The sequence below is a fragment of the Mastomys coucha genome, unplaced genomic scaffold (assembly GCF_008632895.1).
Source record: "Mastomys coucha isolate ucsf_1 unplaced genomic scaffold, UCSF_Mcou_1 pScaffold21, whole genome shotgun sequence".
NCBI classification, from domain to species: Eukaryota; Metazoa; Chordata; class Mammalia; order Rodentia; family Muridae; genus Mastomys; species Mastomys coucha.
Window position 1 is genome coordinate 88780620 of NW_022196904.1, and position 15108 is coordinate 88795727.

General features: G+C 48.3%; 1 protein-coding gene and 1 long non-coding RNA gene across 4 annotated transcripts in view; one reads left to right on the forward strand and one right to left on the reverse strand.

Annotated features, from left to right (window-relative positions):
* The window catches only part of LOC116102633, a 27061-nt gene extending 19326 nt beyond the window's left edge, over nt 1-7735 (reverse strand). The window contains exons 1-3 of the long non-coding RNA XR_004123245.1: nt 7601-7735; nt 7113-7195; nt 969-1050 (exon numbers count right to left, since the gene is read on the reverse strand). This is a non-coding gene — a long non-coding RNA (uncharacterized LOC116102633). The remainder of the gene's footprint in view (nt 1-968; nt 1051-7112; nt 7196-7600) is intronic.
* Nucleotides 1-15108, forward strand: part of Xrra1 (X-ray radiation resistance associated 1) — a 67036-nt gene that overhangs the window by 47369 nt on the left and 4559 nt on the right. For 2 of the 3 annotated variants that reach the window (XM_031387510.1, XM_031387512.1), the window contains 5 exons: nt 479-684; nt 4284-4324; nt 7953-8078; nt 12818-12911; nt 13629-13744. In XM_031387510.1, coding sequence (XP_031243370.1) covers nt 479-684; nt 4284-4324; nt 7953-8078; nt 12818-12911; nt 13629-13744 — 583 coding nt within the window. The remainder of the gene's footprint in view (nt 1-478; nt 685-4283; nt 4325-7952; nt 8079-12817; nt 12912-13628; nt 13745-15108) is intronic. The other variant, XM_031387511.1, reaches the window with a different exon arrangement.

Sequence of the window (15108 nt, forward strand, 5' to 3'; positions counted from 1 at the left end):
ACACAACTGCCCAAACACAACCCTCCCCCGCCCCGCACACAACTCCACCACATACAACCTCCCCCACACCTCCTCCACACAACCACACACACACAACCACACACACACAACCCACACACACACAACTGCCCCCACAACCCCACAGAGAACTTTAGTTTTCAAGTTCTACACATGTGACAAAGATCCCTTGAATATTTCCTTTGAATTTGGTTACTACTTACTGGATACTACTTTGTGCCTACTGTCTACAAATTCTCTCATTTAGTCTTCACTAGAGACTTCACCAGCGTTAATAAGCACTATCCCCTTTATGAGGTAGGAGCATTAAGCCCCAGAGAAAGTAAGCCACCCCAACTCAAGCTCACACAACAGGTGTCCATGTCCAAGCTAGAGTCCATGTGGGTCTCCCAGTTTGCTCAGTAATACCTCAGAGGTAATAGCATTTCTGTGATTCTGAATTTACTTTCCTTAATTGAAGATTGAAGAAGTTGAGCCTGGACCAAAACAAGATTTTCCGGATCCCGTACCTACAACAGGTTCAGCTCCGTGAGGGAACAGGGGACTGGGTTACAGAGGGGCCAAATCCCCAGAAAGAGCTGCAGCCCCAGATGTGGATATTCGAGACACCTGATGAGCAACCAAATTATACTGTACTGCCCATGAAAAAGGATGTTGACCGCACAGGTGAGCCATGGCCCTTGTTCCTGATGCTGCTCCACTGCAGAGTAAGCTTGTGGGGTTGATCATAAGAGTGATTCTGGGAGCTCCTGCATTCTAAATGAACCACTTTAGAACCACTTTAGTGACTTTCAAAACAGTCTGTCAGGTAAGATGCTTGCAAACTCCAAGTAAAAGTGAATAACTATTTTTTTTTTAAATCTCATATACTAAGGAGCCAGGAAAGTCTGTGATGTATCCATGTCCTCGAGGGCTTCAGGTCTTTTCATCTTGCTCAGGTACTAGCTTACCTGCTTATCCTATTAGCCTGGTTCCTACTAGGTTCTCAGGATGGCCCCTCGGTTCCAAGAGTCACATCCACATAGCAGCTCCCTGAGGCAGAAAAGAAAGACACATTAACACATATTAAACCCAAGCCAGTAACAGAGAGGCACATGTCTGGGTTGAACATACTGTTCTGGTCCTTATGTTACTGTGTGTCTCCCAACTATTTATTTACAGTTCAAATTGGGGAAAATAGCGTACAACAGGTGAAGTACAGACATCTTGTGCAGAGCTTGAGGTTTTATCTACACTCTTTATATACATGCTTTACTCACATTACAATCCAACATTCCCAGTGGGACCTTCCCAGGAAGTACCTCCTCCAAGAATAACCGCCTTTGCCCAGCTTGACCCATAGGCACAGGACTGTCTAGTGTTATGTCAGTATATTCACTAATATTACTCCATATATCTTTTCCCCTGCTATTATTTCTGCCGTATATACCCACGATTTGTTTCCTTTTTGCTGTTGAGAGATCTTCTGGTTAGATCTAGTTTGGGGCTAGGAGCTGCTGGGAGCTGCTGGGAGCATCCTCTTAGCCTTCAGCGGGCACATGCCCTCACTTCCTTGGGGTGTGTGCCCAGGAGAAGACTTGCTTGTTGCCATGTGGTCGAGCATCCGTGACACTGCCAATGGTTCCCAGCATGGCTGGTCCGGTTCATTCCCACTCTGACCTGCAAGTCCCGGTCACTCCATAGCCTCACAGGTGCTTGGGATGGACTCGCTGTTCTGCTGGATATGTAGGGCCAGGGCATCGTGGTTTCAACTTCCATCTCTCAGATGAGTGATGGCAAGTATCTTTTTATGTGTGTGTTGGTCAGTTTGATGTTCCTTTGGGAAATACTCAAGTCTTTTACCTACTTTTAAATTGGAATGTATACTTTTTTCTACTGTGTAGTTCGTTTTTCCCTTGACTTGTTTCTGTAAGGAGTGTCTGGCCAGTTGTGAGCTTGGTCTGCCATTGGCCTGCCCACTTCAGTGGTTCTCTATAAAGACTTTTATAGAAATTCTCTTCATTTATTTAAATATACCATTACATAAGGCTGTTTTCATGCAAATGTATTTTTAGCCTACTACCCCCATAACCCGCTACCCTGCCAAGCTGAAGTGATAGCAAGAGTGAGTGTCATTGTGGCTTTGTGCCTAGGCTTGCTGCTCGCTAGTGAGTCTCTTTGGGTGAGCTGCAGTGCCCAACAATTTTTGGACATTTGATTGGAAGTGAACTGACTCTCTGGGTCAAGGTGGAAATAATGTCTTTATGATATGTCTTCCAAATTGTCGAAGAACACACCCTATCAGTTTTCAGGTCTTTTATTTAATTTTAACATCTTATGTGTGTATTCTGTCTATATGTATGTCTTTGTACCGCATTGCCTGAGGAGGCCAGAAGAGGGGATAGGCTCTCCTGGGAGTGGAGTTCCAGAAGATTGCGAGCTGCCAAGTGTGTGCTGGAAATTGAAACCAGGTCCTTTGGAAGAACATAACCACTGAGCCACCCTCCAGCCTGATTGTCAAGTCCTTTAGTTCCTCCCAGGAGGCTGTGTTGTTTCCAAGCCGAGACCATGCACATCTGTCGTCAGATGTGTTCCTGGGCCTTTGGTCTCTTTATGCAATCATCAGTGGTGCTGCTTTTGATACTCCAGTCCCATTCCTTTGCTGCTGGCACACTGACATATTGAACTCATCCAGCAGCGGTCCCAAGTTCATTTCCTGCCTCCAGTCACTTTCAGGCTCTTTTGCATTCATCTGTGTTCATGACAGCAACTCTGGCTGGCCTGGAACTTACAGAGATCTGCCTGCCTCCGCCTCCAACCCTCACATCCTTATTTGAAGGGGTTGGTGAAATGAGAGTGCTTTGGATGGACGCCTCAGTGCTGAGTCAGTCTTGCATTCCCATGACAAGACCCTGACCCTTGGCCATGCAGTTGAATTTGCTGACATTCCGTGGAGGGTTTTGCAGCCATGACCAGCAGGTGACTGGTGTCATGTCTCCCTCTGTTAAGATGCTCCCATGAGGCCTGGGGATGAAGGCTGTGCTTGCCTCGTACAATGCCTTCAGAGCATTCAGTATGCTCTTCTCTTCTGTTTCCTAGGAAAGTTGGGTAGTTTTCATTTTTTAAGTGTTGGAAGACAATGTTGTGAAGCCCTTGGAGCCTGGATATGTATAACCGTACATGTATTTATGTATGAAGAGGTTGGAATCCAGGAAAATTAGAATCTTGCAGGAAGGGCCTCTTAGACACTAGACCTAAGACTTTGACATGAGGAAGAGCTGTGCTATCTGAGCTCAGCTGGCTTTGTGGAATTGACCCAGATCTTTGAAGAGAGGACCCACCAAACAGGTCAGAATTAGGCTGCTTTATGAATGTGGAAAATATGCCAATTGCATTCACATGCTAAGCAAGGTAAAGCTTCCATTCTGCCATTCCTAGGAATCACAGCAGCTGCCAAAGCTCTGGGAGCCCCTCCCTCCCTGCTGTCAAAGCCTCCTCCCACCAGGCACCTCCTTGCCAGAGTCAAGATGGCTCATTCCCTGGCAGACTGGCAACATGCTGCATGAACCTTTCCCGGTCCCTGCTAGACTGCCGGCTAGGAGAGCTGTTCAGGGCGAGTGTTGTCCTGCCTACTGTCCTCTACTGTTTATTCTCATGTGGACCTTTCTCATCCTGTCATTAACATGAGGGCGGCCCAGGCACTCTCAGAGTAAAGCAGAGTGCTGACTGCACAGGGTGCAGACGCACAGACACCCTGCCTTGGTCCTTAGGTGAAACTCAGCAGTTGACTGGCTCATCTGAGCCTACCCAGCCCAGGATGAGCTCTTCTGCAGCCTCCTCCCTATCCCAGCTGCTCTCATCAACTTCACCAAGTAACACGTTGTGTTTCCAGGCATTCAGCATGTCTTCACCTCCCCCTCAGACAGGCGTCTTTCCTGTTCCTCTCTCTCATATGAGACAGCTCGTTAGCTTTCTACTCTGTGCAGGCTCCCCAGGAGCACTGGGGCTAGAGAGAGTTCACACATTGCAAAGTTAAGATGAAGACCCATGTGACTGAAACACTGAGTGAGCCAGAAGGGCAGAGTGAGCTGAGATGGGAGATGGGAGGAGGAGGGAAGGGACCAACCGTGCAGGCTCCCGGCAGCCTGGCTAAGGAACTGGGTTTTCTTCCCAGTCTGACCCTTGTCTGGGGGCACCCAGAAGACACAGTTGGGGAGAGATGCAGACCCCACCCTGTGGGTCCTGAGGTCCTCACCACCTTCCTTCTGTCTCTTTTTATGTTTCAGAGGTTGTGTTCTCTTCTTACCCTGGATTTTCAACCTCAGAGGTAGGAGGACCTGCTACTTCACATTTGTGTTTGTTCATTATCCTACTAGGGATGGAACCCAAGGCCTTGCACAATCAGGGCAAGTGCTGTACCCCCTAAACACCATTCCCAGCCTCGGCTGGATTATAATACCAGATACAGCGTTAATTCTTGTAGAGAGTTGTACTGTGCTAGTTAGAGAATAATGACAAGAGCCTTTAGATGGTAACCAACAAAACTGAATAAACCACAGGAGACATTTCTTTAGGTCACACTAAGTGAACACGTTTTTGCTGAGCACCTACTGTGAGTCAGCCCTGTAATGATGCGATAGGGGAACTGAACAGGCTCTGATCTGTCCACAGCCTTGCCCCCGTGCCTCCAGACACTGTTCAGCTTAGTGTAATGGCAGCAGCTACTTCAAGTGATATAACTGGGACTGCCGCCGGGATGGAACTCACAGAGTCCTCTCACAAAGGCCTCAAAAAATGGACAAGTTCCTGCTGGGTGCAGTGCCCAGATCAGAGCCTTGCTGTCAAAGGTGTACTATTTGATTTTGTCAGTGTAGAAGACTGTTTTTTTTGTCTCAGGGCAGAGCTCACTAGCCAAGCTCATAGGGACTGATACATGTAAACTAAATATAGATGCTTCCATTTGCAACAAGATGTGCATTTCTACAGCTAGCCAAACCGTAGCCTTGACACACAGCCCAGTAAGCCCCTCCTCACAGATACGACCATGTAAGAAACCATGCCAGCTAACCTCTGCTACAGAGCAACAAGCACTGGCTCAAGTTCAGCTGGGTACTTCCCAGAATTCTTTGAGGTAGCAAGGTGGGTCTGCTGGGTTTGCAACCATGGCAAGCCAGCTGGGAGCTGAGCTTCAAAGGATATGGCAGGCCCTGGACTCTTCCTTGTCTTATTCATCTTGGTCTTAACAACAAGATGCAATCAGGTCTCAAGAGAGCAAGAAAGAAGTGGAAGAGAGAAATTCAGATGTGATATGTTAGCCACATTCTCTTGTCAAAGGAAATTGAAAGGGGCAGGATGATTGCAGCACTGTGATGTTGAGTTTAGGTATATGTGGCCAACTAGCTATAAATTTGGGAGTCCCAACAACCACCCCCCCATCCTGTTCAAGAATTTACTAGAACTTAAAGAGATCTCAAGAAAGGGTCCTGCTCAGACAACTGCAGTCATATTATAAAGGACAAAAAGTGAGGTCAGCAAAATGAGATGGCTTGTAAGGTGAGATCAGCAAGGTCCTACCAGCAAAGCTTGTGCGAACTGTGCCCCCATGTACCCTGCTCCCATACACCCTGCCCCCACCATGCACCCTGCCCTCATGCATCCTCCCCCCATGGAACCTGGCATCCACCCTCCTGACACCAACCAGAGGGTTTGCCTGAGCCTCAAAGCACAACTTTTGTTAGTCTTCTTAGATGCATGTTTGAGCTCAGACCCCTCACCCTCACACTGGGTCTGACAGCTCCCATTCCAATCCCATTAGCAGAATGGAAATGTGGTTTAAGGACCCTGGCTAACAGGCAGCCCAAGGAATCCTGGCTAACAGACAGCCCATCACTTAATCCCAGGACTTTAGAAGCTCAACACGAATATCTGGGGCAGATAAGGCACCATACTGCTGTCACTGTAAGGCAGCTAGTCTAGTTTTAGAAGTGTAGAGATGGCAAGTGCTCCTTTGAGTTGGCCAGTGCCAAGTGTCACATTGTAAAAGGATATTCATATTGGGTGAAGGGGCCTGTGGCCAGTGATGAATCAATGGCAGTTGGCAGGAACATTGTTGCTTATAGCTCAGTATCTGAGAACCTGGAAGGTGAATTGAGTGGAAGAGATGTTCAGGGATCTTTCTCTGTAATAGTCAGAGGCATGTCTCTCTAAGAGAGGACCAGTCATGCCCTCAGCTGGTGTACTCTGAGCCTGATGGTCTTGACTTTCTTGGCCTGTGCTCTACTCGGGCTTGCCCCTTTCTGCTTACCTAGTCTTGCTCCAGTCTGACCCTGAGGGTTCAAACAGGCCAGGAACTTGCCACCTGTTTCCTCAAATCAATCAGGGAGATAAGTGGTAGTTAAGGGGAAACATAATTATGCAGCGTAATCACACTGAGAAGAAACAGGGGGACTGGTAGCTAGCTTTGTCCTTGGGATGTTTGAGCTCAGACCCCTCACCCTCACACTGGGTCTGACAGAGCCCAGGGCTATGTAGGGGAAGGACTAAGATTATGTTGGGGCCACAAGCACACATAGTTGATTAGTCTTGGCCGTCTCTGCAGCTCATTGTTTCAGGTCTGGTTGTAGAGGTCCTGTGGACTCTCAGGAAAGTATTGCTTGTTGAAGAAGTTTGGCTCAGTCACGAGAGGATTGCTCCCACTTGGGCGGCAGTCTCCCCTACCATCATGGAGTAATTGCTCCTACTTCTATTCCCACAGTGGGGGTAATCTGCCCTCAGATCTGTGTCTAGAATCATGAGAATGCCTTAATTACTCTTACCTTTGTGCCTTCTGCCTTGAAGGATGGTGGGAAATGTGAGGTGAGTTTAGGGATAATTAATCTTCTGTAGCTCATTTTTAAGATTTGCTTGTGTGGGGGAGTTGATATGACCCTAAGTTCAAAGTAGCACAGGAGAGAGCTGTAGGCCCCCTCAGGAATCCCTGTCACAGGGAGTTGAAAAATGGGGGTGACTGCTGTCTGTTGTCATCCTACCCAGCTCTGTCAGGTGGCAGTGAGTGACCCGTACCCGAGGAGCCATCTACATTTCCAAACAGTATCACTCATTTGCTTGACACTGACCTGTCTCATATATGTGGCTTCACAAGTTGACTCAGGAGGACATAAAATGTTTGGCTCCAAGTAGTTGATCGTCACATGCTCATCTATTGTACAAGGAAAAGTAGAGTGATGGGGTCAAGATCACACAGCAGTTAGTGCCTCTAGGGACATTTGGTTCATCTTAGTCCATTATCTACCCTCATCATGTCCTTTGGCTCCTTGTAATTCATGGTGAACATAAGTGAGCTGAGTTTGGCATGGTTAATCCATCAGTTCCCTTTTCCTGATTGATCCCACATTGGCCCTGAGGCACTCCAGGCTGTAGGGGAGCCAGGTGTTACAGGGGATCCAGATGAACCATCCCATCATCAGGCTGAGCCTGCCTCAAGTTGGTCAGGACTTAGCTGTTGTTCCACCGTGAATGACAGTTTGGGTTCCCCTCTCAGCCCAATCCTGCCCTCCCACGTCTGGCTAAGGCGACTGATGGCCTTCATCAGTGTAAAACCTACTCTATCTCCTGGGGGAAATTTCAGCTGATGCACAGAAGGGGCAGCCAGAGCTAAGTTGTGCTGGGCTGGGGCTGGAAGAAGGGCAGAGCCTCTGTGTTTGCAGCACTCCTATAGTATTCTGTGTCCCCAGAGAACTTGACATTGGAACTTTGGATGCTGGAGTATTATTAGCTCATATGACCTCAGAGAACATGGGATCAGAATTCTGGCCTTTATGATCCTAGATGTCTCTGGCCACATTCTCTATAGAGATCTTCCATCATATCCAGTAGAAAAGGTGCTGGCTGCTGCCAGCCTCAACTTGTTTTTGAATCATTGTGACACTTTGACTCTGACTGTTTTTCCTCCTAAGACAGCCAAGGTATGTTCACTTCCTCCCATATTTGAGATTCTTCCTGTGAAGTCACTAAAAGCAAGGAACCAGACGCTGGCCCCACCTTTCCCAGAGCTAAGATATCTTAGCCTGGCCTACAATAAGGTAACTGCTTTGCTGTTTCCCTCGGGCACAGATGGGAGGTAGGGCTGTGAACCATTCCAACCTGAAATCTGGCCCTTTCTTCCCTGAATGCAAGTGTGTGGCCCTGGTTCTCAAGGTGGCCAAGGTTGTCACTTGTCACACATCAGCCTCCATGCTAGGCACTGGGTGTACAGGTGCACAAAGAAAGTCTGGGGCTGCATTGTGCTTGCTTAGCTACTGAAACCCAGGGTTGATGGCATGTCCCTATGATGCCACCCCTGCGGAAATAGTGGCAGGAGGATCAGGGCCAGCTGTCTAGTAAGTCTGAGGTGAGCCTGGGCTGGAGGCACTGAGAAAAAGAAAGGAAAAGATTTGGTCTTTCAGAACTTGTCAGCCATGGAGACCAACAATGGACAGGCAACCACACTATATGCACACTTGGTGCTATGAAAGAGACATACAGCATTGTGAAGTAGGGTATGATGCCCAGTCTGACCTCATGCTTGGCCAAGGAAACGTGTCTAACCTTAGATGTGAATCACTGACTTTAGGCAGGCAAAAGGGGCTTGGGAGACACCACAGACTGAAATGTCCAAGTGTCTCCCCTGAGCTGTTTCCCTCTATCTAGTACATCTTGTTTGTCTTTCTGTAGACTCTCTGTTGTTTGTTGGTTGATTGGTGCTGGAGAACAAAACCAAGTTCTGTGCATGCTAAGCATGTATTCACCTACTGAAGTACACTCCCAACCCCTATGTTTTTTCATTCAACTTTAAGTATTTTTAATTTTCCTGAGCTTTGTCTTTGACTTGTGGGTTCCTTAGGAGTCTGTTGGCTAATTTCCAAATGTATAGAGCTCTTCTAAGCATCTTAGATGTGCTGATTTCTAATTATATCTTTTGCTCAGGTAAACATGATTTGTGAGATTTCTTTCTTTTTAAATCTATTTAAACTTGCTTTGAGGTTCCCTGCAAAACTGATGGTTGTCCCATAAGCTTGTAAAGCAACATGTATCCGCAGCTGTGGAGACAGTGTGATGAATGTGAGGCAAGATAAGATATTGGCAGTGTCACTACTAGTCTGTAAACTCGAGCTCGCTTATCAGCTACTGACAGCAGTGTATTCAAATATCTACTCGTGGATCTGGGAAGATGACTCTGTAAGTCGCTTGCCACACAAATGTGAGAACCTGAGTTCATATCCCCAGCACCCACATAAGAGCCTGAGGCAGCAGACACTTGTAACCTGGGTGCTGGAGAAGAGCAGCTGCAGGTGGGTCCTGGGCCTTGCTGGCCAGCCAGGCCAACTGGAACAGATGCAGGTTCACAGAGAGACCCTATCTCAAAAGTCAAGTAGAGATGAGAAAGGAAGATGCAGAAGCCAACATCTGGCCTCAACACATACATGTGCAGGCAAGCATACCCACATAGGTGCACACCACACAGGAAAAGAAAGATCCACTCATGGCTGTAGATTTGTTCCTTTCTACCTTCGGTTCTGTCCCTTTGGACTTCAACAATTCATTATAGCCCTTAGCTGATGAGTCTTTAAAGCATGTGTAGCCCTGGCATGGAGCACCAGTGAGTCTGTGTCCCACTCTCCTGGAGATGCTCTGTTTTACTGAGAACTCCTCAGGACTGCTCTGAGACCAGAGTTCTCTGCCTGCTTCAGGACAGCCGGGACCGTGGAAGGCCCATGTGTCCTTGCTAAGGTTGGGGCTACACTCCTTCCATCTTCTGTGTCCTCGTCGTGGCTGCCGATCTTCTGTGTGACAGCTGGCTTCCACCGTCCTGGTTATCTCTGTGCCAGTGATCTGTTATAGACCACCAGGACATATTTTGTTTAGTGCTAGGCTTTGTTTTTACCCACCCCTGTATCCTTAGCTTTCAGAATAACATGATGCACAGCAGGCATTCAGAAAGGGTTTGTGGGTACTGTCTGTCTGTGTGTGGATGTTGTCTGTCTGTGGACGCTGTCTGTCTGTCTGTGGGTGCTGTTTGTCTGTGTGTGGATGCTGCCTGTTTGTCAGTGGGTGCTGTCTGTAGGTGCTGTGTGTGGGTGCTGTTTGTGTGTGTGGGGGTGCTGTCTCTCTGTGGGTGCTGTCTCTCTGGGTGCTGCATCTCTGTGGGTGTTGTCTGTGTATGTGTACTGTCTGTGGGTGCTGTCTGTCTGTGGGTGCTGTTTGTGTGTGGATGCTGCCTGTTTGTCAGTGGGTGCTCTCTGTCTGTAGGTGCTGTCTGTCTGTAAGTGCTGTCTGTCTGTGGGTGCTGTTTGTGCCCCATCACAGACGCCACTATGCATGCTGAAATTAGGCTTTGGTTTATCAGAGGTACAAGTTTTCAAAGCCAATTCTACCTCCAAACAGAACTTCTCCCCTAAGATATTCACTTAGAAATGTTGTGTCAAATGCAAAACTCAAATTTTACTTTTAACCACTATTTATTTAGCTCATAGGTTTTGCAGTTATAGTGTCTTTAATCCAGTGAGGCTGGGTGGAAATCACTTTAACCCAGTGTAGTTGGGCAGAAACCAAAGGTTATCCCTAGAACCTGACTGTATCCCTGACATCATTTGACTCACCTCATAGGGAGCAGGCTAGTCTGGGCCAGATTCTGCTTGCCAATCAGTCAGAAAGAGCCCTGCATCCGTGCCTTTGAGCTAGGGCTTGGTATCACAGAACAGAACAGAATAGAATAGAACAGAACAGAACAGAACAGAAGACACACCCTGGGTAACAGGATCTTGGGTCTTGACTGAATCAATTTATATTTCCACTCCTGCATGTGTAGAACTTACCTCTCACTGCCTGGTTTGCCCACAGAGGCTGTGTGCCTCTCTGGGCCACCATGACACACACCACAGGTAGATTAAGCCTTCCTCTCTGGACCACAAGCTTTTTGTAATGTGTTTTCAGCATTGGTGATTAAACCTTGAGCCTCTCACATCCTAGGCAAGTGGCTACTGCAAAGTCATATTCCCAAACCCTGTCGTTTTGTTTAAGGGCCAGATCTTATAAATATATATTGTCTACATAGTTCTGCACAGGCAATATGAGCACAAAGGGGAAAATGGTGATTTACTGAAATGTGGGGAGCTGAGTCTGCCACCCCTGGTCTTGGCACAGCCTCTGGGGTGAGTGGCTTTTACATTTTCATGTGCATTCAACAAGGATAATGTTTCATGAAGTATTTACAATATGAGGAGTCAAATGTCAGAGACCATAAATAAAAATTTCATGGAAAAGAAACACTCTAGCTATTTGCTTAAGAACTGCCTGGGGCTTCTTTTGAGGTTATAAGAGCAGGCGTGAGTCAGGAACAGAGACTCTCTGTGTCCCAAGCCTTACTGCCTGGCTCTTGACAAGAAGGCTTAGCAACCTATGGTACAGTCTGAGCTCTAGAGGATCAAGTGCTGGGCTGGCTGAGGGAGAACCATGAGAGATGCCATTTGCTTCATAGCCAAACTGTTAAGTGTCTGTCCTTCTCTTCTGTCTTAGGGTTTCCATTACTGTGAAGAGACACCATGACCAAGAACTCTTATAAAGGACAACATTTAATTGGGACTGGCTTACAGTTTCTGGGGTTTAGTCTATTATTGTCATGGCAGGAAGCATGGCAGCATGCAGGCAGACTTTTAGAGAGTACCCTAGAAGGAGATGAGGTTCTATATCTTGATCTGAAGGTCCCCACAAGGAGATTCCCTTCTCAGGCAGCCAGAAGGAGTGTCTCTTTCACACTGGGCAGAGCCTGAGCACTAAGAGACCTCAAAGCCTGCCTCCACAGTGACACACTTCCTCCAACAAGGCCACACCTCCTAATTGTGCCACTCCCCATTGGCCAAGCATATTCAGACCACCACACCCTCTTACCCTTGTGCCTGAATCCACCTCCACTCTGGGCTCCTCTGGTACCAATAGCCTACTGCTGTCCCATGTTCTTGCTACTCTACTCAACAATGCTTGTGTGATTTTTGTCATGCAGAGTCTGGCCTGACAACCTACAGGCTAAGTACAAAAGGGCACAGTAGCTCCTGGCCCCAGCCAGCCATGACGTGTCCCTTGTCATGGCTCAACTTTATTCCATTGGCAAGGGAGTGTGTGTTCTGGCCCTCTCTCTTCACTGGGTGGATTGGTGCCTAGGACTGATAGGAAGGAGAGGCCAGAGTGTCTTTGATGGAGTGTGCAGGCTTGCTGTAAGGAAGACTAGTTATATGCAAAGGCGGTGCTGTGCCAGCCCTTGGGGCTTTTGGAGACAAGTGCTTCTGATTATTTGGTCATTAGTATCCTTGATACTCTCATATCCAGTGTGGATAGGAGATTTTGAACTCTTAAAGATGCAGCAATGGGGGATGGAGATGTGGCTCAGCTGTTAAGAGCACTGGCTACTCTTCCTGAGGACCCAGGTTCAGTTCCTAGCACCCTGTGGTAACTCACAATCAAGTGTAATCTAACACCAGTTCCAGGGAGATCCATCACCCTCTTCTGGCCTTTGAGGTCACTGCACACATGTGGTGCAGACATATGTGCAGGCAAAATACCCATGCACATAAATAATAACAATTATTTTTAAAGGGTGAAGCAGTTGTGGCAGATTTGTGGACAGGAGGGCAAAGTGTTCTGGGCCTGAGCGGGCAACAGTGCAGGGATAAGGTGTTGCCGACTGCCTGCCACTCCCTCCACATCTGTTCTGCAGCCCCTCCTTGTTAGCTAGCATCTCCTGCCTGGGTAGGGAGCATCCACTAACATGTCTCCCGTGCTTTTCCAGATAGCAAAGGAGGATGCTGTCCTGCCAGCAGCTCTCTTCCCTTCCCTCTGTGAGCTTGTCTTCCATAACAACCCTTTGGTAGCACACACACGAGGTATGGTGACCTGTCCCCCAACCCAGTGCTCAGTGTTAGCTCTAGAATTCTGATTCTCACCTTTTAGGGGCTAGTGGGGACATGCTGGTGGGGAGTGAGGAGTGGGGTGGGAAGAGCAGGAAGGCTCAGCGACCCTGGAGAGTGGAGGACACAGCTGGCATTGCCGAGCACCTGCTTTGCACCTGCTTGCCCTGACAACAATCGTGGCAAGCAGATGTTAACCTCAAGTACTTTGGTGGAAACCAAAGCTCACAGCAGTCATGATCTGCCCAAGGTCACTCCAGAAAAAAAACTGGCACTTGTGAATCCTCAAGCCCTCACTCCAGCTCTTTAGGCTGCACCCTGGTTATAGAGCAGGTCTCATCTCCATTTCTCATCTGGGGTTGGCCCAGCTGCTGGGCTAGGTCTGCCAGCAGCCTGAATGCAGTTCTGTTGTGGTGCCCACCGTCTCCTGGCCAAGGCCTAATAGCTGGAGGTACATTGGAGCCTGAGCCTGCTGTAACAACAGTGGAAGTGCTAAGCCGGCTCACTTTGTTACCTTAGCCTGTCTGTCCATCACTTTCCTTGCTTATAGAATAGGAGCAATATACACCTACTTCCTTGGGTTGAAAAGAGAATACAATTACATTAACACAGGCAAAGCATCTGAACATTGCCAGACACACAGTAAACCCCAGGAGTCACTAACTAATCTCCATCTGTCTTCCTTCATACCAGGGGTCCCACCACTGCTGAAGAGCTTCCTCCAGGATCGCCTGGGCATCCGCTTAGTTCGAAAGAAACTGGTAAAACCTAAACACCATATATTGATGCCTCGGAAGGAATCAAGGAAGGTAAGCCTTCCAACAGGACCCTGCCCTCGGAGAAATGGAACCTATTTGAACATGCATTCAACTTGGGCATGAGAACCCTGCTCCCCAGCAAACCTGGACCTTCTCCATCAGCTCCAGTGCCTTCTCTGTTCCTTGTTAAACCCTGTAGCAGGGGTGATAGAGCTCCAGCAAGAGGAAGGTAGATGGGGGGCCTTGGTGGTCACTAAGTCAGTGACCTCCTAATTTCACAGAGAAACTAAGGGCCAGAGAAGAAGTAGGGAGGAACCAACCTTGAAGCTGGAAGACCTACCACTGTCCATAGTTGTCTGAACTTGGCAAGAGTTTTGATTTTTGAGCCTCTAGTATTTCAGCTCTGGAGCCCCACAGACCTCCTGAAAGGGGTGGATGGAAAGAGACATGAAGCTCAATTGCAGAGCCCAAGCCTTTAGCCACACAAGTTCCTGATGTAAGTTACAGCTGAGTCAGCAGGACCAGAAGCACAGTCCCTGATGCAGGAGAGCTGACTCCTCTCACTCCGGCATCTCTTAGGCTGGCCTCTGGGGGCCATGAATTAGTAATTATCATCCTCTTGATCTGAAGGAATTTAAAAACATCTGTGAGAAGCTCCTGTCTCCAAGCTCAGACATTGCTGATCCCCAAATCTGTCCCTTGCTCCATCCGCTCTGCTGCAGCTCTGTCAAACCAAGCTCTTAAACCCTCAGAGGAGCACAGCAAGGGTTTAAAGCCAGAAATAGAAAGTCCTAGGGTTTCTCTTGCCTGCTCTGAGGATCTGCCACATTCCTGCCTGGCTGCCATCTGGGGAGGCAATGCTAGTGAGCTAGGTGCTCAGTACAGGCCTCTTACGGTACTCTAGTGCCAGGATTCTCTGGAGCACACACGCCTCTGCCCTTGCTCACGTCCTGAGAAAACAGGCTCAAAATGGTGCACTAGCTCACCAGATATGTGTACTGGGTTTAGGGTGGCCCTCCCACCCCACCCCCATCATCCTGTTCAAGGTCCTGAGGAACTGAGATGTTACTGTTAATAAATGCCAAGCACCAGCTTGCCACAAACAAAACAGTAGTGTGCACATCTAGACTTGACCCCAGAACAGGGCTTAGGCCTGACGCTAGCTGGGGATAGTCTTAGTGCAGAAGAGACGAAGGCTCCAGGCTGTGAGCCCTTGGACACAGTTATGGGCAGGCAGAGAAAATGGAGAGCATACTTGGTGGGCTTTTCCCTGTGAGGACAGGAGAGGCAGACAGACCAGACTAGTCCTGAGGGCAAGGGGCCACCAGTGAGTCAGGGATGGAGAGTGTCAATTCACCCTGTGGGAAGGGATAGGGTAGGTTTAGGAAGCAGCCCTCCATCTCCCTTCTGGCAAG